General features: G+C 48.3%; 1 protein-coding gene across 1 annotated transcript; it reads left to right on the forward strand.

Annotated features, from left to right (window-relative positions):
• The first annotated feature begins 8645 nt into the window (after positions 1-8645).
• LOC145361216 (uncharacterized) lies at positions 8646-15694 on the forward strand. The gene is made up of 5 exons (XM_080216852.1): positions 8646-8732; positions 10624-10705; positions 14160-14325; positions 14863-14917; positions 15277-15694. Exons 1-5 carry the CDS (start codon positions 8730-8732, stop codon positions 15559-15561), a joined length of 591 nt encoding a protein of 196 aa, XP_080072978.1. The 5' UTR covers positions 8646-8729; the 3' UTR covers positions 15562-15694.
• The last annotated feature ends 7224 nt before the right edge of the window (positions 15695-22918 follow it).

Genomic DNA, 22918 nt, shown 5'->3' on the forward strand with positions numbered 1-22918 from the left:
AGCAGGGCAGAGAGGAACAGATATGGAGGCAGATTTTGGCAAAGTATAAAAGTAACAGGGCTGGTGTGGTGGGAGATTTTAATTTCCCCAATATTGACTGGGACTCAGTGCTGGGGGTGTGGATGGGGCAGAGTTTGTAAGGAGTATCCAGAAGGGCTTCCTGAAACAACACGCAGATAGTCCAACTAGGGAAGGGGCCATACTGGACCTGGTATTGGGGAATGAGCCCGACCAGGGGTCGATGTTTCAGCAGGGGAGCAGTTGAGGAACAGTGACCACAATTCAGAAAGCTTGAAGGTACTGATGGATAAAGTTAAGCATAGTCCTCAAGTGAAGGTGCTCAACTGGGGGAAGGCTAATTACAACAGTATTAAAGCAGCAACTGAAGAATGTTGATTGGGGGAAGATGTTCAAGGGTAAATCAACATCTGGCGTGTGGGAGGCTTTCAAGTGGAAGTTGACCAGGATTCAGGACTATCACATGGCTGTAAGAATGAAGTAGTGTGGCAGGTTTTGGGAACCTTGGATAACGAGAGATATTGTGAGCCTAGTCAAAGAGGAAAAGGAAGCATTTGTCAAAGCTGGGAATACACAAACCAAGCATGGTCCAAAAGAAGGAACTCTTCAGTTGTAGGCAATAAAATCAAACAAGACTTACTTCAACGTATAAATCCAAGAAAGAGGTTTAATAAGGAAAGCTCAACACTTGAAGCCTCCCTCTGGGCCATTCCAAACTCCCACCAACCCCAGCAGCTTCCGAAACATACTGAGTCAGCTGACTAGTGCATCATTTTGTCATTGGTTACTGGGTCAGCTGACCCCCAACTGCATGTTACCATTGGTCGCACCACAAGAGATCCAATGTTACCATTGGTTACATTCCAACACGGCAAGCCACTCAGTTCAAGAGCAGTTTGGGAATGTTCCAGCCAGCAATGCCCACACCCATCAATGAGAAGAGAAACATTCCTTCGCCATATCATTCTAACTCTCAACTGCTCTTAAAGAAGCCCCTTAACTCATTGAGGTCCTCCGCTCTGATCACCATCTCACGTTCAGGGTCCAATCTTGCCTCGAATGCTACCGTGGGAATTTTCACATATTCACGGCGCTGTATGCATTCAAATCGTTCTTGTGACAAAGTGTGAGCCACGTCCAATCCCTCAAGGTCTCCCTATTGATTCTGGTCCATTTTTCCAGTAACACAGTGAGTCAATGACCTTGTGTGCTATAATGATTCACTCAAATCACAAATGAACAAACCACATTACACAACACCAATCTTTGAAGAGACGCCAAGGTGGTGTGAAATGTTCCAGCTTGTGGTTGAAGAACATGGTCAGGAATGGCATGAAGGCTGGCTCACGACCTGAGCCTGTTTCTTTACAGAAGGCCAGCGTGCCAGGCTCCCCCCTTTACCCTCCATTCTCCCAGCCACTGACAGCCCTCAGAGAAACCTTACATTTCCCCAGAGGCGCTGGCTGACTGGCACCACCGCACAGTTGGTACCTTTGTTCAAACTTGCGAACAGGACATGGGGCAGGATGAGGGTGGTGCGGGGGAGGCCCTGTCATTTAAACTACCCACAACACCAACGAGGGCAGGAAGATGTTTGAAGTCCAGCCTCCCCAGTTTTACGATTCAAGCCTTGGAGACAGGTTGCAGCTGCTGCCCTGGCTGCCTGGATAACTGGTCTCTGAGCTGGGAACTGAAGATTTTTAAACCTGCAAACACAGTCAGCAGCATCTCCTGCCTCTCTGAACAGCTGCAGCAATGCTACGGATGGAGACTTCACCTCACAGCGGACACTTCAACGTCCTGGCTGGAAAAGTGGATTGTTCTGCATTTTGTGCGATTTTCTTTTCACGACCCACACCAGATTATAGGTGGGTGGCACAGTGGTTAGCACTGCTGCCTCACAGTGTTAGGGATCCGGGTTCAATTCCCGGCTTGGGTCACTGTCTGTTTGGAGTTTGCATGTTCTCCCCATATCTGCGTGGGTTTCCTTCGGGTGCTCCAGTTTCTTCCCACAGTCTCAAGATGTATGGGCCAGTGTCCCTCTTTGCTGTGACGTTTGCCCTTCTAGATTGTCCAGGTTTTGGATTTTGGGCTCTCTGGGTTGACTAGGCTGTCACTCCAAAGATCTGCAGGTTGGGTCAACTGGCCATGCTAAATTGTCCCTTCGTGTCAGGGGGATGAGCCAGGTAAATATGTGGGGTTACAGGGATAGGGCCTGGGTGGAATGGTTGCCATGCAAGCTCGATGGGCTGAATGGCCACCTTCTGCGTTGTAGAGATTCAGTGATTGACAGTTTGCTGAGGTCCCAGTCCACAGGTCAGGCTCCCTGACTGGGCAGAGCAATCATTGACTGTTCTCTCTCTCTGCTCATGGTCTACTTCCTCCTGGAAACTGCCCTCATCATTAACTCCAAACGCTCCAGCAGGTCAACGTCTGGCATTGGGTTGAGGAAGATGCTGACCGTGGCTCTCCGGGTGGTTGGTATCCTTTTCCCGATGGAAGAAGATGAAAGAGAGAAGATCCGGGGTGCGTGGGATCCCTGACTTATGCTGGCTGCTTTGCTGAAGCTGCTGGAAGTGTCGGCAGAGTTTGTGTGATGGATTGGGCTACATTCATGGCTTTTGGGCAGAACAGGAGCCAGACCAAGCTGTGATCCAACCAGAAAGAAGGCTTTCTATGGTTCATCTGGAAAAGATAATCAGATCATTCCTACAGTGCAGAAGGAGGCCATTCAGCCCATCGAGTCTGCACCAATCACAATCACACCCAGGCCCTACCCCAGGAACCCACACATTTACCCTGCACATCTTTGGACTGTTGGAGGAAACCGGAGCACCCAGACGAAACCCACACACACAATGATTTCCAAAAAAGATCAATATCAAAACCACCTGGACTTCTGTCCTTGAGATAAGACGGGAGGATGAACAAAGAGAGGCTCAAACCAAAGAGGTTTGATAGAACAGACCTGGAGAACCTCCTGGGCCTGGTCAAAGGCATTGAACTGTGTAAGGACAGGTCTCTCATTGATTGTGAACTTTGTTTCAGTCCAGACTCATCACAGCTGGGATTGGAGATGAGGGAAAGTCACCATTGTCCCAGATGACCACAGGCTGCTTTCCCCTTTCAGGGATCACCCCACCTCAGGCAAGGAGCAAGATTGAGAAGGAGGGGCCTTCATCGCACAAGACAAGAGGGGTTGAAAGCTGAGGGGTGCTGTATTTAGCAGAGTGACAACATCCATACTTTTCAATGTGCACTGCACACAGACAAAGGCTGGCAGCTTCCAAAATGTCTCAAGTTGAATTGAGACTTGGTTTCAGGGAGGTGTGTGGACTGTTTTGATCGGACAATGCACGAGGTTGGGTGAAAGGGGAGGAATTCTGACTGTCAGATGTGTCAATGCCTTTCACACTGTTGTTGCTGGCCAGAACAGGTCAGGGTGAGAATTCCTTTCCTTCTCCACACTGCCACCAGCCTCGTGACGTTGCTGGCTCATTGCAACCGGTGAACATCCACTGTGTCACCATTCCTCACGCGGGAGCCCAGACTGGAAGCTATTTGACTGCAGGAGGTGTCACAACAGGAGCCAATCCTGTTCCCACCGCAAGCCCAGAGACTCACCATTTGCCCCAGAGCGAGCGGAAACTGCTGTGATGAGTTGGAATATCTGTAGCTGCTATCTCGATCAGAGGACACTCACTCCGACATGGTTTATCGCTCTGAGCTGTGCACGTGAGTAGATGGCCCTGGATTCATCAACCGCTGCGGTGTCGGGACAGTCTGCTCCCATCCCTCCTCCTGCTCCAGTTAGTGAGTCTGCAACAGGACATGGCACACTAAGAAGCAACACAAGCATCCAACATGACGGGCTGAATGGCCTCCTCCTGATTGGATTCTCTATTTCTCATTGCGAGAGGTTTGGAGGACAGGAGCAGGGATGTGTTGTAATTATACAGGTGAGGCCACACCTCGAGTATTGTGTGCAGATTTTGGTTCCCTTTTCTGAGGAAGGATGTTGTTGCTGTGGAGGGAGTGCAGTGAGGGTTTAGCAGGCTGATTCCGGAGGGACTGATGTATGAGGTGGGATTGACCAGGTCAGGATTGTGTTTTCACTGTGGAGTTCAGAGGAATGAGGCTGGATCTCACAGAGACTCATAAAATTCTGATAGGACTCAACAGGGTAGATGCAGGGAGGATGTTCCCAATGGTGGGGGAGTCCAGAACCAGGGAGTCACAGTCTGAGGATTCAGGGGAGAACATGTAGGATGGAGACGAGGAGACCTTTCGTCACCCAAAGAGCAGTGAGCCTGTGGAATTCATTACCACAGGAAGGAGTTGGTGCCAAAACATTGAGTGTATTCGAGAGGCAGCTGGATATCACACTTGGGGGCGAACGGGATCAAAGGTAATGGGGAGAAAGCAGGATGAGGCTGCTGAGTTGGATGACCAGCCATGATGGTGATGAATGGCGGAGCAGGCTCGAAGGGCTGAATGGCCTCCTCCTGCTCCTATCTTCCATGTTTCTATGAAGAACGAGACAGTCTCTGAGGAGGTACAGATGGGAGATTTACAGAATTGACCCTCACAGTGTTCAGTAATTCCTTTTCGGTTCATTCATGGGCTGTGGGCTATCCCTAATTGCTCCTGAGGAGGTGACCTTTCGAAATACAACAGTGACAGTTAAGAGTCAGCCACATCAGTGTTCCAGGAACGAGAAGCTTCAGTGATGAGGATAGATCGGAGGGGTTAGCACTGTTCTCCTTGGAGAGAGGAAGCTTTAATAGACACGCTCAGAATGATGAGGGGACTGGACCCAGTCGATAGGGAGAAACTATCCCGACTCTTGGAAGGATCAAGGATGAGATGGCACAGATTTCAAGTGATTTGCAGAAGAAGCAAGTGTGATGTGAGGAAAATCTTTTTCACGCAGCGAGTGTTTGGGTTCCGGAATGTTCTGCCTGGAAGTGCGGTGGAGGCCATTTCCATCGAGGCTTTCCAGAGGGTATGAGATGATTCACTGGAAGAGAAGCAAGTGGAAAAGGCAGGGGAATGGGGTTCAGTCATGATGCTCCCTTGGAGAGTGGGTGCAGAGACGATGGGCCGAATGGCCTACGTCTGCACCGTAACAATGCTGTGATGCTTCATTGTCCAATGTGAGAAACAGGCCAGCCTGGTGAAGGGTGGGAGATTGTGGTTAAGAATGAAAGAAGATCTCATTGAAATGGACAAGAGTCTGAACACAAAATGTTTTCCACAGAGGGTGGTGACTGCCTGGAACCCGCTACCAGGAGCGGGAGTGAAAGCAGATACGATAGTGAGTTTTAATGGGCGTCTGGACAAATACACGAATCGGATGGGAATAGAGGGATGTGGTGCCCGGAAAGGGAGGGGTTTTAGTTCAGTTGCACAGGATAGGAAGGCTGCTTGGAGGGCATGGTAGATTGTTTCATCAGGTTAAATCTCACAGGATCCAGCCTGAGGTGTCCAAACAGATACAACATTGACTTCTTGACAGAAGCCAGAGGATGGTTATAGAGAATTGTTATTCAAACTGGAAGCCTGTGACCAGCGGTGTGCCTCAGGGATCAGTGCTGGGCCCACTGTTATTTGTCATTCATACAAATGATTTGGATGAGAATATAGGGGACATGGTTAGTAAGTTTGCAGATGACACCGAGATTGGTGGCATGGTGGACAGTGAAGAAAGTTAACTTCAATCGCAACAGGATTTTTATCAATTGGGCCAGTGGGCTGACAAATGGCAGATGGAGTTTAATTTAGACAACTGTGAGGTGATGCATTTTGATAGATTGAACCAGGGCAGGACTTACTCATTAATGGTAGGGTGTTGGGGAGAGTTACAGAACAAAGAGATCTCGGGGTACATGTTCATAGCTCCTTGAAAGTGGAGTCACAGGTGGACAGAATGGTGAAGAAGGCATTCAGCATGCTTGGTTTCATTGGTCAGAACATTGAACACAGGAGTTGGGACATCTTGTTGAAATTGTACAAGACATTGGTAAGGCCACACTTGGAATACTGTGTGCGGTTCTGGTCACCCTATTATAGATGGGATATTATTAAACTGGAAAGAGTGCAGAAAAGATTTATCAGGATGCATCGGGACTTGATGGATTGAGTTATAAGGAGAGGCTGGATAGACTGGGACTTTTTTCTCTGGAGCTTAGGAGGCTGAGGGGCGATCTTTTAGAGGTCTATAAAATAATGAGCGGCACAGATCAGCTAGATCGTCGATATCTTTTCCCAAAGGTAGGGGAGTCTAAAACTAGAGGGAATAGGTTTAAGGTGAGAGGGGAGAGATACAAAACTGTCCAATTTTTTCACCCAGAGGGTGTTGAGTGTCTGGAACAAGGTGCCAGAGGTAGTAGTAGAGGCGGGTACAATTTTATCTTTTAAAAAGCATTCAGATAGTTCCATGGGTGCGATGGGGACGGAGGGATATGGGCCAAATGCGGGAAACTGGGATGAATGTAGGGATTTTAAGAAAAGGGCAGCATGGACAAGTTGGGCCGAAGGGCCTGTTTCCATGCTGTAAACCTCTCTGACTCTATGAACCTATGAGTGAAGGGCCTGTTCCTGCGCTGGAACTTTCTTCGGTCTTTGTCCTTTGGATGCGGAATGAAAAGCACAGGGACACAGGCTCAGGATAATGAGGCCAATCCTTTCGGACTGAGATCAGGAGGAAAACCTTCACTGAAAGGTTTGTGGATGTTTGGAATTCTCAAGCTTGGAGGGTTGTGGACGCTGCGCTCTGGATGATATTTCTAAGGGGGACACAAACAGATAACTTGGGTGCGATTCTCCAGCCTCCCAGTCCTCCCTGCCAGTTCTCGGGGAACTGAGTGACAGGGGAAAGAGGCAGGAACTGACAGCCAAGATCAGCAACGATCGCAGTGAATGGGAGAGCAGCCTGGAGCGGGCAAGTGGGCGACCCTCCCGCTCCGAGTGCTGATGTCACACTTTGAAGGCATGAACGCTTTCCCCCTGCTTTGTGACCAATCACTCAAGAACGAGGCTGCACAGGAAGGGAATCGGGAAAGGAAGGGAACCATTTTTGAAATGCATTCACAGGGATACTGGCTCAGCCAGGATGTGTTCCCCACCCTGCCCTTCAACTGAGTGTCTCACTCAGCCATTTCACAGAGGCATTTGGAATTCAACCACATTGGTGTGAATGGAGGCCAGACCGGGTAAGGACGGCAGATTTCCTTCCCTGAGGGCACGAGCAAGCCAGATCAGCTTTTCCGACAATTGACAATGGTTTGGTGGCCATCAGGAGAGTCCAGGTATTTTTGATTGAATTGACATTTCCCCAGCCGCTGCGCTGGGATTCAAACCCATGGTGAATATTGTGGGGTAGTTGGGATGCAGTTGTCAGAAGGGATCGGGATTGCCTGCTCGTGGCAATCTGTGCCTGCTGGATAACTGGCACCAGTGTTCAGAGGGACAGTGAAAAGAGCTCTGATCTCAGAGACAAGGAGGCATGGTCAGTTAATGTTTGTTCATCAGTGTCACAAGTAGGTTTACATTTACAATGAAGTAACTGTGAAAATCCCCAAGTTGCCACACTCTGGTGCCTGTTCAGGTACATTGAGGGTGAATTGAGCGCGGTCAATGCAGCTCACCAGTGCATCTTTTGGACTGTGGGAGGAAACCAGAGCATCTGGAGGAAACCCATGCAGACAAGGGAAGAATGTGCAAACTCCACACAGAGAGTGACCCAAGCCAGGAATTGAACCCAGTTCCCTGGTATTGTGAGGCATCAGTGCTAACCATTGTGCCACCGTGCCGCCCATAACATGGGCAGGTGTCATGCAAGCCACGAATGAAACCTGGCACTGAGGCTGCAGTGCTCACCGCTGTGCCACATCAATGCCCGCCTTGCTACATGAAGACATAACAGAGGAACATTGTTCCCAGTTCCACACAGTTACCCTGTGACCAGCCATGGGACTGAGGAGAAAGATCTTTCTTTCTCAGTGACAATCTCCTTTTCGCTTTCCTTGCTTGTGCCTCTCACACTGGGATACAGCACTGCACCAGCCTCCCGCGAAACATTCTGCACCCACCCAGCGCCTACCCTGCAGAGTGTTCCTCCTCACTCCTGAACCCACTCACACTGCGACACAGCACTGCACCAGACAGTAACCACACCGTCAACTGTGATGTTGCTGAGGCCTCTTGCCCAGGGAATGGAGATCACCAGCAGACACTGGCCGGGGATCTGACTCCTTCCGTCCAGTGATGGTCAATGACGTTCTACCCAGCATCACCCTGGCTAACATGGAGCTCAGATTGGAACTTACTCACCTGACAGAGTGAGCCCGTACTGAGGGGGCGCTGCACTGTCACAACACATGTTGGACCAAACTCCTGTCTACGTTCACTGGTTTCTGTAAACCATCCAAAAATACTGTTTTCAACAAGGTTTGAGGACTTTGTGTTGTGGTCTTTATTCACTGGCTGACCTCTCCAAACTCATTAGCCTCAGTATCAGTGTGGACAATCTCTCCCATCAGTGGCATTGACTGACAGCCAATGGTTAGTGCTGACGTGGGCATCGCTGTGCTCTCTGACAACTTGAACTTTGTAACCACCAAAGTGAAGAATAAAAGTCGGGACCGCCTGAGAGAACAGAAGGGAAAAGACTCTGTCCGTGACTGCAAAGGTGTCTCGTTGGGTTGAGTATGGTACATGTGTGTCTGAGTGAGATTGTATCTGTGTTTGTGAGGATACGTTATTTCATCCGGGAATATGTTGTTGGTGAGATTCCCGGGATTCATGTTGTATTTGTTACCGGATGTTCTCTAACATTGATGGGAATGGACGGTTGGGTAAACGGGTGACTTTCCAGGTTGTTCATTAGACACATTCAGCATTAAGAGCAGGGAGCTGGGAGACACGGCTGGAACACACAATATTTGCTCCTGTGTCCAGGGTGTCCACAAGCCTGATCCTGAGTCGAGGCTGGAATTGAAGCATTATGGAGTGGCAAATACCTGGCAGAGCTCGGCAGAAATGGGAGAAGGGGAGACAGCGATGTTCCACATGGGGAGAAGCAGCTCAGTGTGAGCACGGAGTCACCCGCTCACTGACAATGGTCAGTACGAGCTCCCAGATCCAAACAGAGAAGGGCAGCAAATACATGGCAATAGCAGCCCCTATTGACAAGATCCCACATGACAGGCTGGTGAAGAAGATTAAATCTCATGGGATCAGAGGTGAACTTGCGAGTTGGATACAGAACTGGCTTGGTTCTGGAAGACAGAGGGTCGAGGTGAAAGGGTGTTTTTCTGAGTGGAGGTCTGGAGCTCATGGTGTTCCGCAGGGCTCAGTGCTGGGACCTCTGCTGTTTGCAACATCGATAAATAACTTGGAAGAAAAGATAGCTGGTCTGATGAACAAGATTGCAGATGAGACTGAGATTGGCGAAGTTGTGGACAGTGATGAAGATTGTCAGATAATACAGCAGGATATTGATAGGCTGGAAAATTGGCTGGAGAGATGGGAGATGGAATTTAGTCTGGACAAATGCGAGGTGATACATTTTGACAGATCCAATTCAGGTGGGAGCTGTTTGCGGAACCTCCAGGAGCATACAGACACAGAGAGATCTGGGCATGCAGCTCCACACATCCTTAAAAGTGGCAGCACTGGTGGAAAAGGTGGTGAAGAAAGCCGATGCCATGCTTGCCGTCATCAGACGGGGCTTCGAGTATAAAAGTCGGCAAATTATGTTCCAGTTGTATAAAACATTGGTTAGGCCACATTTGGAATATTGTGTCCAATTCTGTGCGTCACGCGACCGAAAGGATGCGGAGGCGTTGGAGAGAGTGCAGAAAAGGATGTTGCCTCGAATGGAGGTTATTAGCTGTGAGGAGAGATTGAATAGGCGAGGATTGTTCCCCCAGAAGGACAAAGGCTTAGGGGGCATCCTGATAGACTATGAGGGGGTAGAGATGAGGTGAACAGTTGGAAGATTTTTCCCAGGTGCAGAAATGACAGTTAGGAGGAGGTGTAAGTTAAGCGGGGAAAGGTACAGCAGAGCTGTGCAGGGGAAGATTTTTTCCACAGAGGGTGTTCGGGGCCTGGAATGCACTGCTCTCTTTCGTTCCATAGATAGTCTTGAGTAATTGTTACAGGGTGTCTGGGCAGGTAGTTCTCACTCAGATTTTCTCATTCCAAACACAAAACTATACAACTAAAATTGAGTTATTCGTGTCACACAGAGGCTTACATTAACATTGCAATGAAGTTAGTGAAAAACTATCATATTTGATTCCCAGCTTGGGTCACTGTCATTGTGGAGTTTGCAGTGTCTTCTCCCCGTCTCTGTGTGGGTTTCCTCCGGGTGCTCCAGTTTCCCCCCACAGTCTGAAAGACGTGCTGGTTCGATGCATTCCTCCCTCAGCCTACCTGATCAGGCACCAGAGGGTGGCGACTGAGGGATTTTCACATTCACTTCATTGCAGTGTTAATGCGAGCCGACTGTGACAGTAAGACAGAAACTTAAACTTGAGTGCATTCCTCAACATCTTCTCTTCTCCTTCCCCTCACTCCCACCCCACACCAACCCAACAGAAATTCTTTGTGTGCGTGACTCTGCTGCTCCTGGCTGTGGAACATGGAGAATCGGCCTGTTTTAGGGCAGTTCAACAGGAAGGTACATCTTCAACCTTTGTAAACTCAGTCTGGGCAAAAACAGCTCAACGTGGGAACCGGGTCTGTGTGTATCCACTCTCCAACTGGGTTTTCCCAATGGTGATGGGCCCCGATGCCATCATGGTGGAGTGAAAGTCCCAGTTTCACATTAATGCTCCAAGCCACGTGGACTTTTCCCTCAGGAATTTCCTTACACACTGCCCCCTTCCCCAAGGGTCTAATATAAGAACATAAGAACATAAGAAATAGGAGCAGGAGTAGGCCATCTAGCCCTTCGAGCCTGCCCCGCCATTCAATAAGATCATGGCTGATCTGTTGTGGCTCAGTTCCACTTTCCCCCCCTCTCCCCATAACCCTTAATCCCCTCTCTTATCAAAAACCCATCAACCCACGTCTTAAAAATATTTAGCGAGGCAGCCTCCACCACTTCAACGGGCAGAGAATTCCAGAGATTCACCACCCTTTGAGTGAAGAAGTTCTTCCTCAACTGCGTTCTAAACCGCCCCCCTTTTATCTTGAGGCTGTGCCCCCTAGTCCTACTGTCTTTTTTGAGCAGGAAGAGTCTTTCCACCTCTATCCTATCCATCCCATTCATCATCTTATACGTCTCAATGAGATCTCCCCTCATTCTTCTAAACTCTAACGAGTACAAGCCCAGTTTATTCAGCCTCTCCTCATAGCTCAATCCCCTCAACTCCGGTATCAGCCGAGTAAACCTCCTCTGCACTCCCTCCAAGGCCAAAATATCTTTGCGCAGGTGCGGTGCCCAAAACTGCACACAGTACTCCAGCTGCGGCCTCACCAATGCCCTATACAGCTGCAGCAAGACCTCCCTACTTTTATATTCAATCCCCCTCGCTATGAAGGCCACCATCCCATTCGCCTTCCTGACCACCTGCTGCACCTGCAGGCTGGGTTTTTGCGACTCATGCACAAGGACCCCGAGGTCCCTCTGCACCGTCGCCTGCTGCACTTTTTCACCCCGTAAGTAATAGTCCTTCCTACCATTCTTCCTACCAAAGTGGACCACCTCACACTTGCCAACATTAAATTCCATTTGCCATTTCCTGGCCCATTCGCCCAGCCTATCTAGATCCTTCTGCAGACTCTCCACACCCTCTGCACAATTTGCCGTTCCCCCTATCTTGGTGTCATCAGCAAATTTCGACACCATACACTCGGTTCCCTCCTCCAGATCATCTATATAAATGGTAAAAAGGTGAGGCCCCAGCACCGACCCCTGGGGCACTCCACTAGTCACCATCCGCCAATCCGAATAGCACCCGTTGACCCCCACTCTCTGCCTCCTATTTGACAACCAATCCTCTATCCACGCTAACACCCTACCCCCAACTCCATGTCCCTCGACCTTCTGCAATAACCTCTTGTGAGGTACTTTGTCAAACGCCTTCTGAAAATCTAGAAAGACCACATCCACCGGCTCTCCTCTATCCACCACCCTAGACACATCCTCATAGAACTCCAGTAAATTTGTCAGACACGACTTCCCTTTAATGAAACCGTGCTGCGTCTGCTCTATCAAGCAATTCCCTTCAAGATGCTTCACAATTTCCTCCTTAATGACAGATTCTAACATTTTACCTACCACAGACGTTAAACTAACCGGCCTATAATTCCCCGCCTTTTGCCTGGCACCCTTCTTAAACAACGGCGTAACATTAGCCGTTTTCCAATCATCCGGCACTTCCCCGGAATCCAGCGACGTCTGGAAAATAACCACCAAGGCATCCACTATCACCTCCGCCATTTCTTTCAGAATCCTCGGATGCATTCCATCCGGTCCTGGGGACTTGTCCACAATCAGCCCCTCCAGTCTGTCAAGCACCGCCTCTCTAGTAACAGTAATGTCATTAAGACCCTCCAGTCCTACCACCTTTCCATCGCTAACACCCGGCAAATTATTCACGTCCTCCTCCATGAAGACAGAAACAAAAAAGTTATTCAATACCTTAGCCATATCCCCATCCCCTACCACTAGCTCCCCTTTCTCATCCTCTAAAGGACCAACATTCACCCTAGCCAGCCTCTTCCTTTTTATATATTTATAAAAACTCTTGCTATCCTTTTTTATATTAAGCGCTAGCCCAGCTTCATAGTTTCTCCTACCCTTCCTTATCAACTTCTTTGTCAATCTTTGTTGACATTTAAACCTTTCCCAATCCTCTTCTCGCCCACTGCTCTTAGCTACTCTAAATTCCTCTGCTTTTAATTTAACACTTTCCTTCACCTCCTTCGTTATCCACGGCTTATTACCTCTCTTCCTACTATCCTTTTTGACCATCGGAATAAATTTCCGCTGAGCACCAAGAAAGATCTCCTTAAAGATCATCCACTGCTCCTCAGCAGACCTACCTTCCAACGCGCTCCCCCAGTCCACATTCGCCAATTCTTCTCTCATCCTAGCATACTCCCCTCTATTCAAACAGAGGACGCGTGTCCGGGAACCCACTTTCTCCTCCTCCATCTGCACCAGAAACTCCACCATACAATGATCACTCTCCCCAAGATCATGGCTGATCTGTCGTGTCTCAGTTCCACATTCCCGCCCTCTCCCCATAACCCTTAATCCCCTCTCTTATCAAAAACCCATCAACCCGCGTCTTAAAAATATTGAGCGAGGCAGCCTCCACCACCTCAACAGGCAGAGAATTCCAGAGATTCACCACCCTTTGAGTGAAGAAGTTCCTCCTCAACTCCGTTCTAAACCGCCCCCCCTTTATCTTGAGGCTGTGCCCCCTAGTCCTACTGTCCTTTCTGAGTGGGAAGAGTCTCTCCACCTCTATCCTATCCATCCCATTCATCATCTTATACGTCTCAATGAGATCTCCCCTCATTCTTCTAAACTCTAACGAATACAAGCCTAGTTTATTCAGCCTCTCCTCATAGCTCAATCCCCTCAACTCCGGTATCAGCCGAGTAAACCTCCTCTGCACTCCCTCCAAGGCCAAAATATCCTTGCGTAAGTACGGCGCCCAAAACTGCACACAGTACTCCAGCTGCGGCCTCACCAATGCCCTATATAGCCTATCTTGCCAAACTAGCAAGCTCGAACTCCAAGAACCAAAGCTTTCCTGACCAATACAAATGTGGATGTGGCCTCGGGCTCATTGTAGTAACCACGGAAACACTCCTCCAGCACATTGCCCACAGTCAGACAATAGCAAGTCTGTTCCTGACCTTTAACCCAGCCCCGAGCAGGAAGAAGCAGCCAGGAATCACGGGCACAGATCCTAACTGTTCCGAGATTCCCGACTGTCAAATGCTCAGGGACGGATCCTCCTGGAAAAGGAAGCTGGCTCTTGCCAGGTCCATGGAGCTCAGTGACAGATACTAATGTGATCCAGTTCCCCAGGCAATCCTTCTAAAGCACAACACTCAACGTTTCCCCATTATACTGGTTCAGTCTGTGATGAGGCATTGACCGACTAATGTCTCTCACTCTTTCTCTCTCTCTATCACTCCAGGTATACCTGGAACGCCAACATTTCGGAAATGTAAAGACCAAGATGATGGAACGTGGCATTCAAGGGGAGAAACCTGGATAAACTCCAACTGCTATTCTTGTCACTGCAGCTGGCCGGAGATGAAGTGTTGTCAAACGTAAGTCACTCTCTGTTGCTCCACCTCGAGTCTCTCTGATGTTTCATTCTGCATTGATGCTTCTCATTGAAGCACAAAGTGGGCTTGATTTAACAGCCAGACATGGGGGAGGGGGGCCCGCTCAGTCGCGCTGTTCTAATTATATGAAGACACCAATCACTCAGACTGTAATGAACACAAACAGGCCCAGGAGGTTGGCCTCTTGGAGTATGAGCTCCCTGATTGAGGTAGTGATTGCTCTGCCCAAGCAGGGAGCCTCCCCTGTGAATAAAACTGGGAGCGTCGGATCCACGGGCACTCTGGGAGTGGTGTCGGATTTGTAAATAAAGGGAATGTGGTGAAGGGCCTGTGAGGAGTTATTTCACAGACCGGATCGTGTAACCAGGATGGGGGTCTATTTGTAGACACTAGTCACATGGGGACACTTTGAATGAATGAATGTATTCGAGCTGTTTTGATTGACTAAAGTGAAACAAGGATTGGATCATACGACACACTTCCCTCCTGGTGATGTCATGTTGCCATCTCTATCGGCAGTGATAGAACAAGACCCAGCATCGTTTACACATGGAGAAACAACACAGCACGAGTGGTTTGTGAGCAGCAAATAGGAGTAGGGAATATCTCACCCGCACACTGCATTGCACACAGGCACCCACACAATGGAGGCAAGGCTTGGAGGGGGATAGAATGGGAGTGGGAAGAATAAATCATTCCATTACACAGATATCCCACTGGAGCACAGACCTCCGTCATCAAGCCAGAGTGTGTAGATGGACAGAGAGTGCAGATGGACGAAAGGGTGGGTATCGAGGAATTGGAGATGGAGGGATGGGTGGAGATGGTGGGGATGGAGGGAGTGTTCCTTTGAAGAGATATTCTGTGATCTGCTTCTCTTGTCAGGGCCCATGGGAAATCTGTTCTCTGCTCTGTCGCTTTCCAATTGGCTAGTCAGGAACTGCTGGGGCAGAGTGGGGAAAGACGGAAAATTCTCAATATTTGTTATTCACTTTACAGGAGTTCTTTGTGATATTGTTGAGTGAAACAGTACAGGAGAAATGTTACCCTGTGAGATTTCTGATACATTACCCCTCTATCATTTCCAGGTATTCAACACCAGTCCAATATCCAGAGGATTGTGTCGCGGTTTTTGACCGTGAGAATTGTCGCTACAGGGTCCACAAGATAGATGATCCTTCCATCGAATGTCCAGTGTACGGTAGTGTAGGGAAATGAGAAGAATTACAATTGCTCTCCAATCTGATATGAACCCATCAAATTCACAGGATATGAAAGTAACATGGGAACCTGGGTGAACCTGGGTTTCCTCAATGAAACATCTGTATTACAATAAAGATATTTCACTGTCGCTCTATTCTCAAATCTCATCCATTATTCCCACCGCAAGTGTGTGCCTGTGTGAGCGTGTCAGTGTGTGTCCGTGTGAGAAAGCGTGCAGGCAAATGACAGAGGGGAACGGAGAATACACAAGAGTGTGCAAGACAGAGGGGGTGTGGGTGCATGTGGCAGTGAGAGTGAGAGGGCCCACAAGTGTGTGTGACAGAGTGTGTCTGCCTGAGTAATTGTTCATGAATATGAGACTCCACCACCCCCGAGGGTTTTTTGGTCCCTTTCCAGTTATACTGTTTGACAGATAAAGAACGTGTGTGAAATGTCTGCTTCCCTCGGCCAAACAGAGAGGGACAAGAAGAGGGAGAGAAACTGAAGCTGAACAGGCCTTGGGAGGATTTGAAGGCGTGCATTCACACAATCACCTGGACATGTTGCCTCATCTTGTTTATTTCTTGTTATTTTTTATGATAGTTATTTCTGATAGTGCGAGAGTTACCTCGCACTCAGTTGATTTTTCTCTACACCCGAGTATGACTGTGATAGTAAATTCTGCACTCTCTCCTTTCCTTCTCTCTGAACGGTATGCTCTGCCTACATAGCATGCAAGAAACAATACTTTTCACTGTGTATTAATACATGTGACAAAAATAAACCAAATCGAAAGATTGGAGATTATTCATCTGGGTGTGTCAGCCCGTTCTGAGGGAGCGCCCCACTGTCAAACCGTAGATTGAACCAAGCTCCTGTTTATATTCACTGGATTCTGTAAAAAATCCCAGGACGTCTCTTTTTTCAACAAAGTTTGAGGACTTTGTGTTGTGGTCTTTATTCACTGGCTGACCTCTCCAAACTCATTGGCCTCAGTATCAGCGTGGACAATGTCTCGGATCAGTGGCATTGACTGACAGCCAATGGTTAGTGCTGACGTGGGCATCGCTGCGCTCTCTGACAACTTGAACTTTGTAACCATCAAAGTGAAGAATAAAAGTCGGGACCGCCTGAGAGAACAGAAGGGAAAAGACTCTGTCCGTGACTGCAAAGGTGTCTCGTTGGGTTGAGTATGGTACGTGTGTGTCTGAGTGAGATTGTATCTGTGTTTGTGAGGAGACGTTATTTCATCTGGGAATATGTTGTTGGTGAGATTCCCGGGATTCATATTGTATTTGTTATCGGATGTTCTCTAACATTGATGGGAATGGACGGTTGGGTAAACGGGTGACTTTCCAGGTTGTTCATTAGACACATTCAGCATTAAGAGCAGGGAGCTGGGAGACACGGCTGGAACACACAATATTTGCTCCTGTGTCCAGGGTGTCCACAAGCCTGATCCTGAGTCGAGGCTGGAATTGAAGCATTATGGAGTGGCAAATACCTGGCAGAGCTCGGCAGAAATGGGAGAAGTGGAGACAGCGATGTTCCACATGGGGGGAAGCAGCTCAGTGTGAGCACGGAGTCACCCGCTCACTGACAATGGTCAGTACGAGCTCCCAGCTCCAAACAGAGAAGGGCAGCAAATACATGGCAATAGCAGCCCCTCTGACCCCCTCCAAACCACTCACCATCCTGACCTGGAAATATATCGGCCGTTCCTGAACTATCACTGGGTCAAAAATCCAGGAAGTCCCTCCCTACAGTGGGGGGATTTGAAGTTTCGCAGGATTGGTGTTGTATGTCCTGAGGTGAAGTCTACCTGATTGTAAACTGCTGGAAGTCTCACAACACCAGCTTTAAGCCCAACCGATTTATTTGATAGTAAACTCACAAGCTTTCCAGGTTTCCCTCTTTGTCAGGTGAAACCTGGTGTTGTCAGACTTCTTACTGTGTTTACCCCAGTCCAACCCTGGTATCTCCACATCATGTAAACTGCTGGAGCTGCCTTTCCCTTGGTACACAGCAAAGGGTGTTAGTGACGGGAGACTGGCGCTGGGCTGCATTACTGCCCCCTCGCAGCAATGTTTATTTCTCAATACGTACGTCACGGGGTCCGTCCGAATCCTGTAGAGGCTTTGAGTCGAGATATCACCTTGTGCAATCTCAAGATGGACAATTGGTTTGTGGGGATGGCGGAGAGTTTGTAACATCAGGATTGTGAGATGCATCCCTTGTTCCACTCACTCTTTCATTGGTCATCCTAAACCAATCACTTCTTACTTTATTCCTCAATCCTCCCGACAAAATCCAACCCATTGTCTCTGGATGTTTCCGGGGTGGGTTTCCTGAGCAAACATTGAGGAGTGTCCAACAGAAACAGCCCTGATTTTCCCCCGTCTCTGTCCAACCATCAACAGAAAGGTGTTTTCTTTCATTCCGATTTCCCCCTTTATCAATGGTTGTGTATTTTCCCAAACCATAAACCTGGAAACATTCTCAATCCTCTGTGAATAAATTACGCACAGTCAACGTGAGCTCAGATGGACGTACGTGTGCATGAGCAGACAAATGGAAATGGGGAAGAGGGAAAGCGAGAATGGTTCAGTGCACTTCCCCAATAACAAAACCAGTATGGGTTTGCCATGTTTCCAGTGTCCAGGCTCAGGAATGAGCTGAAAGGTTTCTTCCATGATATCGCAGGTCTGCCTCGTAACAGCAGGCACGACAATTTAACAAGCAGTGATAGGATATGGTCAGCAACGGTAACTGTCTACCAACAGCAGTAGTCAGCATTCGAAGGGAATGGTGCAATTCAACATTTCCCAATGATGAGATTAGCAGTTATCCAGACTGAATCAGAAACGAATAGCCCTATCATCAGGAAACAGCTTATCTAGAGGACTGAGTAATCTGTGGAGGTGCACAGATGCTAATTTTGAGCGTCACAAAAGTTGAGATGTAGACAGAACAAATATACAGAATGAGGAGTATCGAATAGGAACCAGGATACAAGTGTCAGCAGCTGCAGAAGAAGGCAGGCATTATAACATCTAACAGCTGAGAGGCCAGTTTAACGTTTAAGAAGCGTGTGATGCAGAAACCTTAATAAAGGCAACTGAAATATCTTCACTGGAGCAGGAAAAGACATGTCCCAGACTTGATAATCCGCCTTGTATTGTGTGGCATTAACTGATAGGTTTATTTAATTTGTATGTTATTTGGGGCTGGGAAGGCTAAAAGGAGTTCAGGGATCATGGACATAACTTGGAACAAGGGGTAATTTTTATGTGTTTATGATTCATATATTTAACTGTCTTGGAGTATTACAGTCCTATTCATCTGCATTGCTCCTTTATTTCGTTCAATAAATAGTCTTTAGTAATTGTTACACGGTGACTGTGCAGGTTATTGGGAGTTTCTCATGGCTCCTCTCATGATTCCAAACACAGAACTATACAATTAAATTTTATTTATTTGTGTCGCGAGGAGGCTGACATTAATACTGAACCAAGATACCGTGAACATCCCTCGGTCGCCACACTCCAGCACCTGTTCGGGTACACTGAGGGAGAATTTAGCATGGATAATACATCTAACCAGCAAGTTCCAATCCTGGCTTGGGTCACCCTCTGTGCAAAGACTGCAGTGTCTGTTCCCCGTGTCTGTGTGGGTTTCCTCCGGGTGCTCCAGTTTCCTCTCACTGTCTGAAAGACGTGCTGGTTAGGTGCATTGACCGTGCTAAATTCTCCCTCAGCCTACCTGATCAGGCACCAGAGGGTGGCGACTGAGGGATTTTCACATTCACTTCATTGCAATGTTAACGCGAGTCGACTGTGACAGTAAGACAGAAACTTAAACTTGAGAGCATTCCTCAACACCTTCTCTTCTCCTTCCCCTCACTCCCACCCAACACCAACCCAACAGAAATTCTTTGTGTGCGTGACTCTGCTGCTCCTGGCTGTGGAACATGGAGAATCGGCCTGTTATCGGGTAAATCAAAAGAAAGGTACATCTTCAACCTTTGTAAACTCGGTCTGGGCGAAAACAGCTCAACGTGGGAACCGTGTCTGTGTGTATCCACTCTCCAATTGGGTTTTCCCAATGGTGATGGGCCCCAATGCCATCATGGTCTCAGGTAGACTTCCCCACATGGGTGTTTAACAGTGAAGCAGAGCGTCTTGGTCGACAAGAAGATATAGACAGAATGGTCAAATGGGCAGATCAGTGGCCGATGGATTTTAACCCTGAAAAGTGTGAGGTGATACAATTTGGAAACAGTAATTTGACGAGGAAGGACTCAATGAATGATAGGGCACTAGGAAGGACGAAAGGATCTTCGTGTGTTTGTCCACAGATCTCTGAAAGCTGAAAGACATCTGAGTCGGGTGTGAGAAAGGAATATGGGACACTTGCCTTCATCAATCAAGGCATAGATGACAAAGTAAGTCGTCTCACAACACCAGGCTCAAGTCCCATAGCTTTATTTGGTAGCACGAGCTTTGGAGCGTTGCCCCTTCATCAGGTGAGTTTCGATGGCAAAAGCAGAGAGGGCATGTTGGGGTTGTGTCGGACTTTGGTGAGGCCACAGCTGGAGTACTGTCTGCAGTTCTAATCACCCACGTGAGAGGAAGGACATGAACACACAGGAGGGGGTGCAGAGGAGAATCACCAGGGTGCTGCCTGGGACGGGGCATTTCAGTTCTCAAGAGAGATTGGGGAAGCTTGAGTTGTTTTCATTGGAGCAGAGAAGACTGAGGGAAGAGCTGATCGAGGGGTATGAGATTGTGAGAGACGCGGACAGAGTGGAGAAGGAGCAACTGTTCCCCTGAGTTGAAGGGTCAGTCACGAGGGAACTAAAGTTCAAGGTGAGGGACGGGAGGTTTAGGGAGGGTTATGAAGAAAAGGTTTTTCACCCAGAATGGGGTGAGGGTTTGGAAGGTGCTGCCTGGGATGCCTCACATCCTTTAAAAAGTATCTGGATGAGCACTTGGCACATCATCGCATTCAGGCAAGTGGGATTCGGTGTGAGTTCAGACATTTCTAATGTGTGGTTGTAGTCTCGATGGGCTGAAGAGCCTCCTTTGTGCTGTGTGAATCTAATCATTGCATGATTCAGTCTCACGTTAATGCTCCAAGACACACGGACCTTTCACATTCCCCGCTTCCCCGAGGGTCTAATATCCTGTCTTGCCAAACTAGCAAGCTCCAACTCCAGGGGTCAAAGCTTTCCTGACCAATACAAACAGGCCACGGGCTCATTGCGGTAACCACGGAAACACTCCTCCAGCACATCGCCCAAATTCAGACGCTGACAAGCAGTCAGTCTGTTCCTGACCTTGAACCCAGCTCCGAGCAGAAGGAGCAGCCAGGAATCACAGGCACAGATCCTAACTGTTCCAAGATTCCCGACTGTCAAATGCTCAGGGACGGATCCTCCTGGAAAAGGAAGCTGGCTCTTGCCAGGTCCATGGAGCTCAGTGATGGATATGAATGTGATCCAGTTCCCCAGGCAATCCTTCCAAAGCACAACACTCAATGTTTACCCATTAGACTGGTTCTGCTGAGACATTGACTGACTCTCTCTCTCTTTCATCTCATTCTCACTCCAGTTCTGTCTGGAATAACAGAATCATTGAAGTGTAGAGACAATGATGATGGAACCTTTCATGAAACAGGGGAAACCTGGAAAAACTCCAACTGCTATTCTTGTCACTGCAACTGGCCAGAGATGAATTGTTGTCAAACGTAAGTCACTCTCTGTTGCTCCACCTCGAGTCTCTCTGATGTTTCATTCTGCATTGATGCTTCTCATTGAAGCACAAAGTGGGCTTGATTTAACAGCCAGACATGGGGGAGGGGGGCCCGCTCTGTCACGCTGTTCTAATTATATGAAGACACCAATCACTCAGACTGTAATGAACACAAACAGGCCCAGGAGGTTGGCCTCTTGGAGTATGAGCTCCCTGATTGAGGTAGTGATTGCTCTGCCCAAGCAGGGAGCCTCCCCTGTGAATAAAACTGGGAGTGTCGGATCCACGGGCACTCTGGGAGTGGTGTCGGATTTGTAAATAAAGGGAATGTGGTGAAGGGCCTGTGAGGAGTTATTTCACAGACCAGATCGTGTAACCAAGATGGGGGTCTATTTGTAGACACGAGTCACATGGGGACACTTTGAATGAATGAATGTATTCGAGCTGTTTTGATTGACTAAAGTGAAACAAGGATTGGATCATACGACACACTTCCCTCCTGGTGATGTTATGTTGCCATCTCTATCGGCAGTGATAGAACAAGACCCAGCATCGTTTACACATGGAGAAACAACACAGCACGAGTGGTTTGTGAGCAGCAAATAGGAGTAGGGAATATCTCACCGGCACACTGCATTGCACACAGGCACCCACACAATGGAGGCAAGGCTTGGAGGGGGATAGAATGGGAATGGGAAGAATAAATCATTCCATTACACAGATATCCCACTGGAGCACAGACCTCCGTCATCAAGCCAGAGTGTGTAGATGGACAGAGAGTGCAGATGGAGGAAAGGGTGGGTATCGAGGAATTGGAGATGGAGGGAGGGGTGGAGATGGTGGGGAGAGGTGGGGATGGAGACAGTGTTCCTTTGAAGAGATATTCTGTGATCTGCTTCTCTTGTCAGGGCCCATGGGAAATCTGTTCTCTGCTCTGTCGCTTTCCAATTGGCTAGTCAGGAACTGCTGGGGCAGAGTGGGGAAAGACGGAAAATTCTCAATATTTGTTATTCACTTTACAGGAGTTCTTTGTGATATTGTTGAGTGAAACAGTACAGGAGAAATGTTACCCTGTGAGATTTCTGATACGTTACCCCTCTATCATTTCCAGATATTCAATACCAGTCCAATATCCAGGGGACTGTTTCTCAGTTTTTGACCGTCATTTTTGTCGCTACAGGGTCCTCAAAAAGACTGACCCTTCCGTCGAATGTCCAGTGTACAGTAGTATAGGGAAATGAGAATAATTACAATTGTTCTCCGATATGATATGAACCCATCAGATTCATGGGATATCAAAGTACCATGGGAACCTGGGGATGCCTTGTGTTCTCAATGAAACATCTGTATTACAATAAAGATATTTCACTGCATTTCCATTTGCAAATCTCATCCGTTATTCCAACAAGAAATGTCTTCATGTGTCTGTCTGTGCCTGTGTGAGCGTGTCGGTGTGTGTCTGTGTGAGAAAGTGTGCAGGCAAATGGTAGCGGGTAACAGAGAGTGACTGGAGTAACCTCACTGATGTTACTGTGAAAATCCCCCAGTCGCCACACTCTGACGCCTGTTCGGAGCACGCCCAGTGCACCTAGCCCACACGTCTTTCGGACTGTGGAAGA

Source organism: Carcharhinus amblyrhynchos, chromosome 34 (assembly GCF_965287045.1).
Source record: "Carcharhinus amblyrhynchos chromosome 34, sCarAmb.v2.hapA, whole genome shotgun sequence".
Lineage (NCBI taxonomy): Eukaryota > Metazoa > Chordata > Chondrichthyes > Carcharhiniformes > Carcharhinidae > Carcharhinus > Carcharhinus amblyrhynchos.